General features: G+C 42.7%; 1 protein-coding gene across 3 annotated transcripts in view; it reads left to right on the plus strand.

Moving 5' to 3' along the window:
* The window catches only part of caln2 (calneuron 2), a 54,475-nt gene that overhangs the window by 2,377 nt on the left and 37,053 nt on the right, over nucleotides 1–15,045 (plus strand). The window contains exons 1-2 of one of the 3 annotated variants that reach the window (XM_050041504.1): nucleotides 5,651–6,436; nucleotides 13,088–13,212. In XM_050041504.1, the coding sequence (XP_049897461.1) occupies nucleotides 13,095–13,212 (118 nt within the window). In that variant the 5' untranslated portion in view covers nucleotides 5,651–6,436; nucleotides 13,088–13,094. Of the gene's footprint in view, nucleotides 1–5,650; nucleotides 6,437–7,624; nucleotides 7,653–13,087; nucleotides 13,213–15,045 lie in introns of those variants that run through there. The other 2 variants (XM_050041503.1, XM_050041505.1) reach the window with 2 other exon arrangements.

Below are 15,045 nucleotides of genomic sequence, written 5' to 3' on the forward strand. Positions count from 1 at the left end.
GCCCCAGCCAGGAGTCTTTCGGGGCCGTTCTGAGTACCTACCCCGAGGCAGGGACTTGTTTAGCCCCTGTAAAAGTTCCGGAACTCTGTCCTTCGGGGGTGGTTCCTGCGGTGGAGACACGCACCAACGGCCCCGGCCCCGTAAAATTACCCCGAAGTTCCTGCGGTGAAAACGGGCCTTTGGTTTCATGAGGGACACGAACACCGGTCTTCTGTGGGAAAGTCCTGTGTTGGTTTGACCCATTCACCACTTCAACTTGTTATGCAGACTTTTGCTCTTTATATTAATTCCCCCTTTATCCCGGTCAGCACATTGGTCACATGTTCGCATTCTTACAGGGTATAAGAATTACTGGCTCATGATTATGTTGGTTAGTATACCATTTCTGGGGCATTACTTTTCATTGGTATACATTAAAACAGTACGTGACTTTTAGACTTTACAGACTTTTACTGGTCATGTATTCATTTTTGTTTGTATGTGAGGAACGGTTTGAGACAGAGATTTTTTATAAGCATGCATGATGGCCTTGCATATTGTCGGGCTGGATGACCTTTGAGCTGTAATGTTGCGATTAAATGATGCATTGACTTCAGGTCCAGTTTCAGCTTCACCCGTTTACCACAGATTTCTCTTGATCTCTGTCTTTAATTCATTCGCCAAATATTTAATTATTCACGTACGCACACAAACGCCCAATATCACACTTATCTGCTGATTGTTTTAGTATCTCTTGTTCACAATACTGGGCACATAGGTGAATGTGAATTAACCTCCTTTTAGGGGTTTCAAATTGAATTTTTGATGATGCCTACGCCGCAAAATCCTGGCTGACAGGAACCTGTTATTTCCCCATGGAAGGTCATCGTTGCTGCAGGACTTGGAATAAGCATGGCGGGGATGTGGAGTGGAATGGATGATGACAATATTTAAATGCTAATGAAAATGAGGTTGGATTTGGAGAGATGTTGAATGTATTATACAGCAGGGTTGTGATCTGAAACCATAATGTGCTCTCTCATGTTCCCGTGGCTGCCAGGTTCCCACTTCATGAGGGAGCAGGATACAAGATCAAGGCACCGCTCCTCTGCCAGTTGCAACTTTACAAATTAGACAGAATTCATATGAGGAGTATTTGAAGTACCACACGAGTATGTACAGAAGAGGACCGTGTCTTCTACAGCTTTACACTGCGGTATAAAGACATAAAGGTACAGTTCATTCTCCATTATCTCCAGTTTGACTTTTATCTTCATAAGACTCACACAAACTTTGCCGCCCTACAAGATAATCCTTTCATTTTCATAAATACACCACTCCGAAAGAGGCTATTAAAGCAACACATTATCATCACCTTTCAGTGTCGTGGGGAAAATAAATTGCCATATCTGAACCTGAACTTTGAAATGCTAATATTCTTGTTCAGAAGACTGCTGTAGTGTGACCTCAACAGAGACTCATTCAATCTATAAATTCACTCTGACCCGTTCCTCTTTTTTAAAACGTTTCCCTTTTTTCTCTTTTTAAAGATGGACCATTTAAAACTGTTATTTTACTTGTTTATTGAGTAAATTGGACTTGATTTGAGTCATGGGATCATCACAAATAATCCAAGATTCAAATGCAGCCCTAAGACCTTTTACTGCATGTTGCTCCCTTATATTTCTTGGCACTCTCCACTGTCAACAATCTAATTTAGAAAAATCCAGAGTGTTAAGTCTGTCGCTTCAGGCTATGTTTTAGTCATGGTCGCATTTATGTAGTGATTAAAGCTCAGGAGGCAGGATAAAAGCATATCTCTATTAGTGAGCAATAAATGGTCTGACAGAGCAAACATTACTGGAAGAAATAGGGCAGCCACTTTTGATTGCCGACATGACTCCCTGTATTGATTTGCTTTGAGGTCAGAGTCCATGTTAGTGCGTCCCTGTGGCTCTATTTGATGGTTTTCCTCTCGTGAATCATCTCTTTATATTTGTGAAGCCTGAGGTTTTGCCAATTGCCAATTCGATCAGGTCCCTTAGCAGGATCCAGCTGTGAATGTAAAATCCATGTTATACTTAGGGAGAAGTGTATTAGTCAGTCAGTCAACGGGGAGCTGCAACACGGCTGAAAATAAGTCAAGTTCTTTGACTCGGTGGAGAGGTTTGTATTGATGGACAGCACAAAGAGGAGCTGCTGACATTTTGTCATTATGTGACAGAGTGATTTTTTTTCTCGTGAATGATTTGCAAATGCACCATCTTTGCAGCATAATGAACAGTTTAAGACCAACTCGCCCTCCGCCTACAAAAAAAAGCGCTAGATTGGATTTCTTAACACCTGAGAAAATTGTGCTCAACTCGCCATGAGATTTAAATTATCACCTGGCCAGATATCAGCCACACAGCTGTGTCCCATTAGGATGGCAGATGGACTCCAGTAATATGGCAACAATTAGAGAACAAGGACCTGGATGGGACCCAGTAGTAGATTGAATGTTATAGATTTCAATTGCTACATTCCAGTATTCACCTTTTGATATTTCACTGCTGAAACTGGTTTAAAAAGTCAAAGTCTACCCTTTAAACCTACTGATGGGCGACAAATTGAAGGGGAAATGCAACAAGACTCACTGAATGGTTTGATGAGGATGAAAATGATGTGAATAATAAACTATGGCCTTCACAGTCACCAGATCTCTACCCATATAACCACCTGTGACAGATTTAGAGCGGCAGGTTAGTCAGCCTTTTCCATCATCATTATTAGAACACACAAAATGAGGGAATATCTTTTGGAAGTATGGTGTCCATCCCTCTAGTAGAGTTAAAACTGGGGTACACAGAAAATAAATAAAAGCAACATTTGAAAATACACCCTCCTCCTGCAGCTCACTTCTCTCCCCTCTGTGTCCTAAGCCCTCCCCACCAGTCGACCACGGACGTATGCAGTAACCCAGTGTTTCCTATGCATTCATTTATTTAATCATATTTCATGGTAGAGTTACACGCACGTCATTGACTCAGCTTGTTTTTGCCCTGTCCAAAAGTGAGACGAATTAGCAAGTGAGTCACTCCATGGTCCCTCCGCCTCGCACCGCTTCATCAGTAGAAGAGCAGGCAGCAGCTCTGGAGACTGACCTTCTGCAGCAGCTGTAGTGGCTTAAATTCGGCCAGTGCAAATCCTCTAGTGCTGGTGAGTCAGTGGCAGTACTGGGTCTAAAGTGTGTAATGCCAGCAAAAAAATGAAGATTGCTGATCGGGCAGGGAGTTGCAGCTGCCTGGTTTGCACTGGCTGGCTTCTGACAGGGGGTCCGTCTCGGATGCTGCTGCCTGCTCTCCTCCTGGTGAGGCTGTCTCTGTAGCGGTGGAGGAGGCTCTCGCTGATGTTGGCTACATAAAGGTGAACTTGAGGCTGCAGCCATGAGGCTTTGGCTACAGTTAGCAGAAAGCTAAACTATTAGCAACAGTCTTTCTCCATCCTTGACATGCTTTCCTGACGCTGTCATGTGTTTTATTTCATTTATTGTTGACTGTCTTTATTTTGGGTTGCTTTGCAGTGTAGGCAGCTGTTGCCAATGCTGTAATAGCAGCTTTCTCTGCAGGATCCTCCACCATTGAATCAGGCTTTCCCCAAAGGGACGTGCACAGGAATCTACATTTGTAACAGAAACGCCCTCTCTCTGAAATGACCTGTGATTGACCAAAGTTTCCTGTCACGGCCTAGTTTTTTAAAGCCTGAAACAGAGCCAAGAGGGGGTGAAGAAGTCTAGTGCTCTCTCAGTCTACTTGAATTACAGTATGCACAAAGATCATTATGGGATTTTTGCCCAGTGAAGCCAAAATGAAACCGCCTACCCCAGCTTTAAGAGACTTGAATCTGTGACAGGAGCACTGGTGCTTGTGGTGGCTTTTAATTAATTGATGTTATGACCTCCTTCAAGTTGGATTATTTCTTGACCAAGTACAGAAAGCACCCAGTTAAGATGCATGAGTTTCTAAATCTACTGTATAAAAATAAAGAATAAGCATGCACATTTAAGCAAAGATCTAGCGCCTGGGTTCATTTCTTAGACATTAGAAGTTAAAAGTCTCGGTTAAAAGGATAAACACACGCTTGAGGATATATAACTTATTACTCATTGAGCTGGATCTTGAGCTTTTAGTGTTATTTTATTGATTGTGACATTTATTGTCTTGGTTTGTTTTTAGTATAATGCCACATAGTCCTGCCGTAATGTCTTTACACGAAGGACCATAATGAACATAAGTCTCGGGCTTAATTGTGTCATCCTTGACCTTTTTTGTAGTTGCGTGTGATTTAATATCCGTTACTGGAGGGTAAAAGACTAACACACCTTATGATGGTTTTTCCTTTAATTTGTCACCCAGCTGTAAATACTCAGTGCACAAATAGACAGGAAATTTTGGTTATTTGAAAAGACAGAGAGTAGTCGTAAAGTGATATTTTTGGGGCCAGTGTCTTATAATATTGTTATGATAACAAGGCTCATCAATCCTAAGTGACATTGTATCTATCAAATGACATTTATGGGTTTGTTATAGAATTAGGGGTGATGTATGAAAAGGAAATAGCCTCTAACCGCCTCTCAATATAATATCCTGGTGCCTTTGAACAAACTCAGATCTAATTTCAACTCGCATAAATCGCACTCATGCAGTTTAGGTTGTCTGTAAACGCTGACATGAGGCGCATCACTTCACCTTCATCTGTCCTGCCTCTGCTGGAGGAAGCCCTTCAGCACCGTGGACAGCGCCAAAAAAAAAAAAAAAAAATCAGCACCACAGATGAGCACGTGTTCAGACAACTTAAACCTCTTCCACGTGGTTTCCAGGAGAATTAAGGGGTTAATTTGGATGAATTTGTGTTTTAGATTGGCCTAATTTCCCCGAGAAAATATTCAAAAACCTTTGTTAGGCTCATTAGATATGCCCACTGCAGTTAGAGCGCCAGGGTGAAACATCCATCAGTCTTGTGTTATCTTTACTTTTCAGTAATGCCTCAACTCACAGAGAAAACAGCAGTCTGAGTGGCCCATCACACTGTTAAACCCCCGAGGCGCACACTAAATGCATTAACCCATTGCGATCAGCGGGTGGGAGATCGATTGGCATGGTTAAATAAGTTGGTGTAACCACTTTTAATTATAACAGCGCAGCAGCGCGAGAGACACAGTTTTCAACCTCAAGGCTGAGACTGCAATTGAGCTGCTGCGGTCCCACTGGCGGGGGGAAAACAGAGGCGTCACAAAGGCTATTACATAATTAGTACGGGGGGTGTAAATGGGATAGTGGTGGGGTATTCTAACTAGAGGCAGGGAGCGAAAAACGCAGGCAGCCCGATCAGGAGATAACAGGATTGGAGAGGACGTCTATTAACAGCGGCGAAAAGCAGGTTTGGGTGGAGGGAAGAATAAGGAGATGAAGATTTGGGATGGGTGGTGGGGAGGAAAGGTGAGGGGGGGATTAGACACACACTGCATCATTTAAGTACTGCGGCTGATGTCATTTCCTAAGCACCATAATTGGTCATCAATGACTCTTAAAGCTGTGAAGAGTGGCTAAATNACACACACACACACACACCGGCGAGTAGGGCAGCTCCCACTGAGCGCCACAGCGTCGCATATTCCTTCCCGGCTCACCTATACACAGTCGCACCTCTGCTGCCGTGGCCCCCATGTGGCCCCTCCCTTACCGGACTGGACCGATAAATGGGTTAACCCTGTCACCGGGAGTAGCCGAGATAAATGCACCGGGAGCGTCGGGAGATCCCTTTCCATCCCTCCGCTGTTTCACCGATCTGCGCTCAAAGCTTTCACCGGGCATCCTCCGGTGTTGACTCGACAGAGTAGATTGAATTTTAATCGTGATTTATTATTTTTTATAAGAGGCGAACGGCAACAACAGCAGCAGCAGCAGCACCAGCTTCGGTTGTTAGACCCAGACCCGTGGGCGGCTGGGTGGCGTCCGTCTGGGCGAGCTGATAGGACGAAGATTTGGCACTCTACCTACCAACTGCTTCATCCCAAATTTTCAAGATATGGCGATGAGAAGTGAGATGTAGAAAACGGATGGGAGGCCATTCATGTGGGTCTGGGCTTCAGCTACAGCGGACAAAATCTCCCAGCACCACCACCACCATCATCCTCCTCCTCCTCTTCCTCCTCCTCACCTAACCAGTTGATTTTTTTTGAATAACTATCTAAAAAGTGTGGAGCTCATGACACACTGGTGAATCCCCGAGGCAGGTCCCACACACAGACTGAATGAGTCCATCTTTGGCTGTCGGACGGACTCCTCAAGAGCACAGGACGGATGCAAACAGACTAAACACATCTTGGCAATTCAAAAGACCCTCAGCATCTCCGCCAACGGTGTTGTAACCGAGCGGGGGGAATCTCACACCGGGGGACCAGTCGTTTCACAGGCAGGTAGGCTATACCCCGACGGCTAATTAGTGTGCCACCTCTGGGTTGGTGTGTTAAAGGTGATAAAGGTGATTACCGCGACCGCCCGCCCATGCGTCGGTGCCGCTGATGGCTGCAGAGCCGCGCAGGCGACTGCACCTGTTGTAATCAGGGCTGTGCGGGGCGTGCATGTGCGCGAGCGTGTGTAAACAGACCTCTATGTGTTGACAGTAGAGATGAGCTGTGCTGTTTTTATGGCTGACAACGTAATGATGTCTGTGTCTATTTGCAATTCCGACTATTTCAGCTGCTCCTGAAAATCTCTTTCCAGCTGTTTGCGTGCGTCGCGCGCGTCTGTGCGCGCTGTGTGGGTTTGATCGGTGTGATTAGGTGATTATAGGTCCATCACACGCGCGCTATAAGTGTAATTACAGTATAATTGTCTCAACACGCAGTGGGACGTAAAGCACTTCATCACTATACATCGTGCTTTGTGGCTTATCAGCCGCTCTCCTGTTCACTCAGGCTGTAGCAGCTCACATATTGGTGGTGATAAATGGGGGCTGGCTGCAGTCTAAAGCCCAGTTGTATTCATTTTCATTGCCAGATGCTCTAGAACTCCACAGTCATAAAGCGTGATGGCCAAATCTGTCACCTGCCTCACATTCATCATCTGATACCCCGGGGGGACCCGCCTGTGGATGGTAACGGATGGAGGGTGTTACGGTACGTGCGTGGTGTTGGGCGGTGTGAGTGCGAGCATTTTTGGCGGGTAGCGCGCATGAATGTTTTTTTTTTTTCTTTTCTTTTCTTTTTTTCTAAAATTTTATTTTCAGACACCCCATTCTCGGTGCAATGAGGGGGACATGTAGCAGCGACTTTGAATATCAGGCGATGTGAGTCCAGCTGCGCTCACTCTGCTGCAGATGCGCGCAGTGTGGCAGACTGTCGTGGGTGTCCAACTCTTTTCCCGTCGGGTGGGACTCTTAACACCCAACGAGCGTCGATTCAGACCACCTGACAGAAGATCAAGGGCGCACACGTCCACATCACCTCTGCCTGGGCTGCTGGTGGTGAAGCATCAGAACTATTCAGTTGACGCAGCAGCTGGTGGTGGGGTCAGAGAGAGCGTGTTGGATGACCCAGGTTGACCTCCGGGAGAGACGGCTGTAGGCGACAAGATGGGCAGTCCATCCAGCGCCTCTGTTCAGGAAATGTTTTTAGAGTACTGCCTTGATGGGTAAGAGAGAGACAGCAGAGATCACAGCTGTGTGGAGGCTGCTTGTCTTTGCCCAAGGTGACTTCAGGAGGACACTGACAGTGTGACATTGAGCAGAGACAGCAAAGAGAGCGAGTTAGAATTTGATTTCCGTTAATTGTCTTTATAATTGATTTAGCTGCAGATCTAATTAGAAGCCATTTTATTCTTGGTTGCCTGTTGAGGTAACATGTCCTTTGGTGTGTAAAATTTGACTGCCGTCCAGTTTGTTTGACAAATCACAGAGTTGCAGTTTGCCTTTCTACAACATGGTGCTTCAGCTGATCAACTGTGGTCCCTCATTATATTTGGCAGGCAGCAGGGGCCTTATCTCTGAAAAGTGGAGGAGATGTGGAGAGCTAACTGACGGTTTAGTGGCTTGAAGTGAAAACAGAATAATTTGTTGATTTATTTTGATGTCTGCCTGGCCAGCTTACACATCGCGTGCACATCACAGTCCTTGGATGCAGCCAAATCACACAGCTTTGCATGTTTTGATGGTTAATCAGTGGCTGCGGCAGTAGTAACAACCTGTTTCCTTTGATCTGATGAATACGGTTTGATTCTGTTAATACTGTTATCTTGTCTGCCTGCTTGTGATGGCAGCGCTGTGCATGTGCTGTTGGAGAAAAATACTGTTGTGACCTCTCCGCTCTTCTCTGCCATCCTGCTAATGCATTCCACTCCATGGGGACAGAGGGAGGTGAGGAGAAAACATGATTCTCCTTTCTCCCTATTCCCAGCTTTTGGCTCAATCTCAGTTGCTCCTTTTCCCTTCATCTCAGCCTCTTCCCTCCAGTTTGAGCTTAAATTTGTTCTGATCACCACGCTGCGGACTTGAATCTCGACTCCCTGGGGTGCAGGTGACCCAACAGTTCAAACACTGTCAGCCAGACCGCTTTCATTTGCTCCTTTCATCCCCTTTGCACCCCCTCCTCCCTCTCTGTCTCTCTCTCACCTGTCTGTCCATCTGTCTGTCTTTCTGCCACTCCTCTTCCCGCTCTCAGCCAGGCGATGAGGCTTATCAGATGGAGGTTTTCTGCTAAAGCTTGTCCTTGTCAGCTCTCATGCCCGTCTCTGTGACAACAGTCTGTGTTTTCACGAGTGGGAAAACCACAATCCAAAAATATATGGGAGGAAAAATAGGGAGTGAGTGAGAGAGGTAGAAAGAAAGAGAATTACTGCGTGGCTGAGTTTGATGTATGTGTATGCGTCTGCTGGTTTTCGCCACGAGTGAGTGGGTGTTTCTGTCAGTGGAACAATTGTGAGAGCAGATGGACTGTTAAAATATATTCTCATATTAATTTCATATCATATGTCTTATTAATTTATCCACTGATTAAATAATTGCTGGGTCCTGTTTAATTTGAAGAGTTGAAGAATCGGGGGCTTTCAGCTGGCTGTGGCTTATTTAACAGCCATTAAATGTTCATCGTTTTTCATCATGATTATTTTTTGACTCTTGTGATCATTTCTTTGGTCATTTCCATGAACATATTCACTTGTAAATGCACCAGAGATCACTGATCCATATTGACAAACTTCATGCATAATAATGTGAATTCTCCTCCCACCACCGCCATCTAAAGGGGAGAAAATAACAGTGGTACATCTCATATATATGCATGTTCCCAACTAAGGGCGTAGTTTTGTTTCAACATTGACAGGGACATGTACGAAAAGGGGGATTTGGGGTCTTCCCCCAGGAAACTTTGAGCCTCAAGCATGTAATTTCCTGTGTTCTGGTGAATTTCTAAGGGTCATTTTTTGCGTTTTCTGCATCAATTCGTGATGGAAATTTCACTAACTTAATAAATGTTACTTTCATGCCTTTACTGGAGGGGGACAAATGCACATGTTCCAAATATTTAGGGGACTATGTCCTCTGCATACCCCCAATACCTACATCTATGCTCCCAGCATCCACAAGTGCACATATAAACTTTCACCAGTAGGAATTTAAACATGGACATGTATTCATTCTGCTGAATATACACTCAGAAATTAACCTTTTGCATGCTTGTGTGCATTCATATAAATTAACAATGCACAATTCTGCTGTATTTGCACATACGTTCCAACAAATTCACATAGCACCCTAAAAAGCGTGTCCAACATGTTTACTCAAGTACATGCATGTGTACTGGTACACCTGATGGCCTAATTGGTCACCTGTTGAAATAAACAACAACATATTATTGTTAAATTAGATATGATGCCTTTGGAAAAAACAGCCAATTTCTCTCTACCTCGTGCATTTGGTAATATTTATAATCATATATTTCATATAAACCTGTTGCTTGATGTCCAGCGTTTTTGTCCATCGCTTTAAAATGAACATGTGTGATGTGATCCTTTTTCCAATCAGCCTTTCTGTTGTTTCATCTGTCATTGTGAGAAACTGAAGAAAAGGGCTTTGGTGCTGTTTTGAGTTGTAAAAAAAAAACCTGATGCCACAGAGGGGCTGCCAATCTTCTCTGTGATTATTTTATTTATTCAACTTAATTTATTCAACTTTATTTATTCAAATTAATTTAGTCTCTTGATGTGGCAATATTTCATTGCTGTTACCATGCTGCACCTTTAAGCACCTTGAGGCAAAACTATTTTGCTTAACAGTGGGCAAATCTGACCTTAAGTGTATGAACACAAGAAGAAAAGAGTCAAAAAGTCAGCAAACTAACACCAGCTAAGATTAGTTAACAACAAGCTACTGGTCATAGACCAAGTAAGGCTGCAGCAACAAAAGCCCTGAGTGTATGAAACTGAGCAGCAGTGTGTTCCAGTGTTCAGAAATTCTTTTTATTTGTAAGAGGAAAAATGTGTTATTTCTTCTTTCCAAAGTCACATAGTCACACTTTAAGGATTGCATATAACCATGGGCAGATTATGAGACAATGAGCTGCTGGGCACAGATATGCAAAAGGCCCCACCACCTCTCCTACATAGGAGCAAGACACACGGCCTTTGTGCTGTTTTGCTGGTCTTTGTAGCCGTTATGCATCTTTTTGTGGTTTTGCGTCCATTTTGTGTCTCTCTGAGTTAATTTTGTGTCCACTTTGGTTGTTTTGTGTCTCTTTGAGTTAATTTTGTGTCTACTTCGGTTGTTTTGTGTTTCTTTGTAGTTGTTTTGTGTCTCTTTGAGGTCTTTTTTTGTCTCTGTGGTAATTTGGTGTCTTTTGTTGGTTGTTTTGTATATATTTGTAGTTATTTTGTGTCTCATTGTGTTTGTTTTTTGTCTCTTAGTTGATTTTGTGTCTTTTTTGGTCGTTTTGTGTTCCATTGTAGTTGTTTTGTGTCTCTTTGAGGTCATTTTGTGTCTTTTGTTGGTTGCTTTATATATATTTGTAGTTATTTTTTTCGAGTCTCATTGTGTTTGTTTTTTGTCTCTTAGTTGATTTTGTGTCTTTTTTGGTTGTTTTGTGTTTCTTTGTAGTTGTTTTGTGTGTGGTTTTCTTCTTTTTTGAGGTTTTCTTCTGTCTCTTTTTGTGGTAATTTTGTGTCTTTTTGGTTGTTTTTCTATATATTTGTTGTTATTTTGTGTCCCATTGTGTTTGTTTTGTGTCTCTGAGTTGATTTTGTGTCTTTTTTGGTTGTTTTGTGTTTCTTTGTAGTTGTTTTGTGTGTGGTTTTCTTCTTTTTTGAGGTTTTCTTCTGTCTCTTTTTGTGGTAATTTTGTGTCTTTTTGGTTGTTTTTCTATATATTTGTTGTTATTTTGTGTCCCATTGTGTTTGTTTTGTGTCTCTGAGTTGATTTTGTGTCTTTTTTGGTTGTTTTGTGTCTTTTTTGGGGTCTTTTTGTGTCTCTTTGTGGTAATTTTGTGGGTTTTTTTTGGTTGATATGTATACATTTGTGGTTATTTTGTGTCTCGTGTTTGCTTTGTGTCTTTTTGGGTTGCTTTGCCCATTTATGTAGTAATATTTGTATGTATTTGCTGATACATTGCGTCTCTTTGTGGTAAGTTTGAGTCTCTGCTCAGGACGTGTTAGTGTGAGTGACATTTTGCAGGTAAAGGTCAGGGGGGTCCCTGACACTTTGGGGCTCGGGGTCTGTGCCCAGTGGGCTCGTTCAGTAATCCATCCATGAATATATAACACAACTATTCCATCTAACAATAAGACCTCAGCGTGTGTGTGTGTGTGTGTGTGTGTGTGTGTGTGTGTGTGTGTGTGTGTGTGGATCTTGTTTGCTGAAACTCCTGTAGAACAGATAAATGTTGAGTACCTTTATTGTGCAGGTGGGACAAGAGAAGACCCAGGACCAGATGGACTGAAGACTAAATGTCAGAGTTCACAAACTATGTGCACAAACACACCTTTTTGCACATACACTGTGTCTGCTGTCTGTCTCTGTCTCATGCACACACAGCTATTTTCACACCTGGTGTCCTCTACAGATCACCAGAGCAGGCTCGCGCCTGTCCCTTAGCTCTTAACCTTTTACACTGTCTTTGTCTTTACGCTCAGTCTGTGTCCTGTTCCTCCCTTGGCTCTGATTCATTGAGATCCACAAAGGATTTAAGTCTCAAATAACAGTGTGGAGAGAGGAGAGGAGAGGAGAGGAGAGGAGAGGAGAGGAGAGGAGAGGAGAGGTTTATACTTGGACCTTGTTTTCTATGACAGAGACATCCCCACTCCCATCTCTATCTCTTCTGTCTGGCAGCGGCACGCTCATGAAATACTCCCGGGATCTCTATCTCTTCCTCCCTCCCTATCTTTCTTTCTCTCCCTCACCTCGACAGTTCAGCATGTACTATTGGCAGGAATATTACATGAAGCATATCGCCAGTGTCAAAATGTTACACTGGGAAAGCCCTCAGAGGGGCAGCGCTCATGAATCAAAGCAAAGAGTCACTCTGATCATACGACAGAAGGGGCCGTGGTTGATTGATGCCCTGTCAAGCCCTGCAGGTCTCTTGGTGAGGTGTTAGGTGGCAGCTGGGATCGTCTGGGGGGACATAAGATCTGATGGGGGGGTTAGAGGAAAGGATAGCAAGTGACAGGACTTTAGTGCTTTTCCTCAACAAAGAGTGAGCAGGAGAAAGACAACGAGAGAATTATGACTAGATAATACTGAGTTCCTGATTGTACTCTGATGGTATTTATCCGAACAATAACAGCGAAATATTTTTTCTGACTCCATTGAATTATAATGTGATTACATAATTTGTCACTGTGATTCTGCCACAAGGAGACAGCGGTTTCTCCCAGGAATGAGCATGAGGAACAATGCTCCCTCCGCAGGAGCTTGTGTTTCTAAAAAGGGCTCATGACCGTGCTGGTAGTCTGAATACACATGCACACACTGAGACACAAATCCCTCTTACCTGTAGTTTTCTTGCTCACACACACACACACACACATGCACACACATGCAAAGTTTATTTAGACTGTGTGTGTGTGTGTCTGCTCTGCAGGGAGAAGATGCCATTCCACCATGTGCGGGCGGGCCTGCTCTATCCAGACAACTATCTGAGCAGCTCCCTGACGGAAGGCAGCGAAGCCTTCCAGCTCACCAGCATCTCCACAGAGGAGCTGGGAGGTGAGTGTGCTCACACAGAGAGGGAGAGAGGAGGTGGTGGGAGGGTGGGGGGTGCAGAGTAAAGTATGAGGTACTAGCAATTAATGTTCCACTGCTGGAACAATGCAGTTACAACGCGTCAATTCTCCCGGGGAAAAGTTTTTCCATTTAGCCATTTTGTCAGAGCTTGACTTGATGCATTGGTTTCCAATTATGTTGCTTAGGAAATAAAATCAGTTACAGGACTCAGAGTGAAGCAGTGTATGTCAGAAATAAAATATATATGACTACGGCAGAATTAGGACACCAATGTATTGGTATCCTAATTCAAGTTTTCAATTCGTCTTGCATGAAAATTGATGCCACAGAATGTATGAAAATGAAACTCGACTTGGACTATTTAAACTGAAGTGAAGCCAGTGTGTTTGTAAACAACCAAAAACATAAGTGAAATCCTTCGTATTGAATGGAGCCTCTGTAAAACAAAAGTATGTTGTTTTGCATTCAATTAATGTGGCCTTAGTTTTGTGGTTAAATCAGGGCGAGGAAACTTGCAACTCCAGAGCCACATGCAGCTCTTAGGCCCCTCTCCAATGGCTCCCTGTGGCTTTGACCAAAAATTAGGCTACATGGGAAAAAAATTATTTTTGAACATTTTCATTTTCATTTATCATTGTTGTAGGCCTACAGTGATTCTTACATTATCCAATTGTAAAAATATGTACCCTATAGGCGTACAACAAATTTTAAAACATGCTTAAACATTTCGTCAAATAAAATGTGAGTCATAACTATGTCTACTGCCTGACGCCTTGTCTCTAAATTTTGCCAAACATCAAGAGTGGTGGCTTGTCCTGAGTCTCCTTGGCAGGCTAGCTGTGGATTCCAAATCCAGACGGGAAAAGTCTTGGAGGAAAATATTGAATTTAGTAGTGCATAGACAGATTTGTTTACTTTTCATAAATACCTTGCTGCAGAGTAGCCACCTAATGATAAAACATACTAATGATTAGACCTACTAGTAATGTTGATAAGCTTATTTAGACTTAATAGGGCTGTGTTACTTTTATTATAAGGAGATTATGCAGCTTGACTTGTATTAATGACATTTATTTCTCCAGGCATTTTAAGTCCAAAATTTACCAAAATGTCTGAACGTAATCACTTCAAAAAGGACTTATGTGAGTGTTGTCTCATACAAGATGATAATGATTAAAGAAAAACAACATGGGTTTTATTTTTGTAGCTCTGGCCATTGGTTGTATTAGATACAATGACATGTTAATAAATCACCAAATGAGTGAATATAGTGGCGATCTGGGAATGTGGCAACATTGCTAAGAAAAAAAAAATAGAGCAGCAATTTCAATGTTGTTATCTCGTGATCATGAGTTAATTATTTCATTATCTTGAGATAACAAAACTCATTTTCTCATGATAACGGGTTGATTTAGAAAACAAAGGCCGATTTGTGGAGATAATTTATCTTGAGAAAATGTCTTTTGTTTTCTTGAGATCACAGGATAATTATGGATAACACCAAAATGAGTGTCTGGTGTATTTGATCACTCCTGATTTCAGCCTTCAAGATCCCTGTCAGGACTGTCCGGTGATTGAAGTAATAATAAATAATAATAATAGATTTTATTTATAACGCACTTTACATTTAAATACAAATCTCAAAGTGCACAGTACAAAGGCAACAATAACAATAAAAGCAACAATAACAGTAAAAGCAACAATAACAGTAAAATCGAGCAACAGAGCAAAACAATAAAAACAGTCAGCAGATAAAATCAGATAAAATTAGTCAGGATAGGCTTTCTGAAAAAGGAAGGTTTTGAGTCCTTTTTT

The sequence above is a fragment of the Epinephelus moara genome, chromosome 3, assembly GCF_006386435.1.
Source record: "Epinephelus moara isolate mb chromosome 3, YSFRI_EMoa_1.0, whole genome shotgun sequence".
Taxonomy (NCBI): domain Eukaryota; kingdom Metazoa; phylum Chordata; class Actinopteri; order Perciformes; family Serranidae; genus Epinephelus; species Epinephelus moara.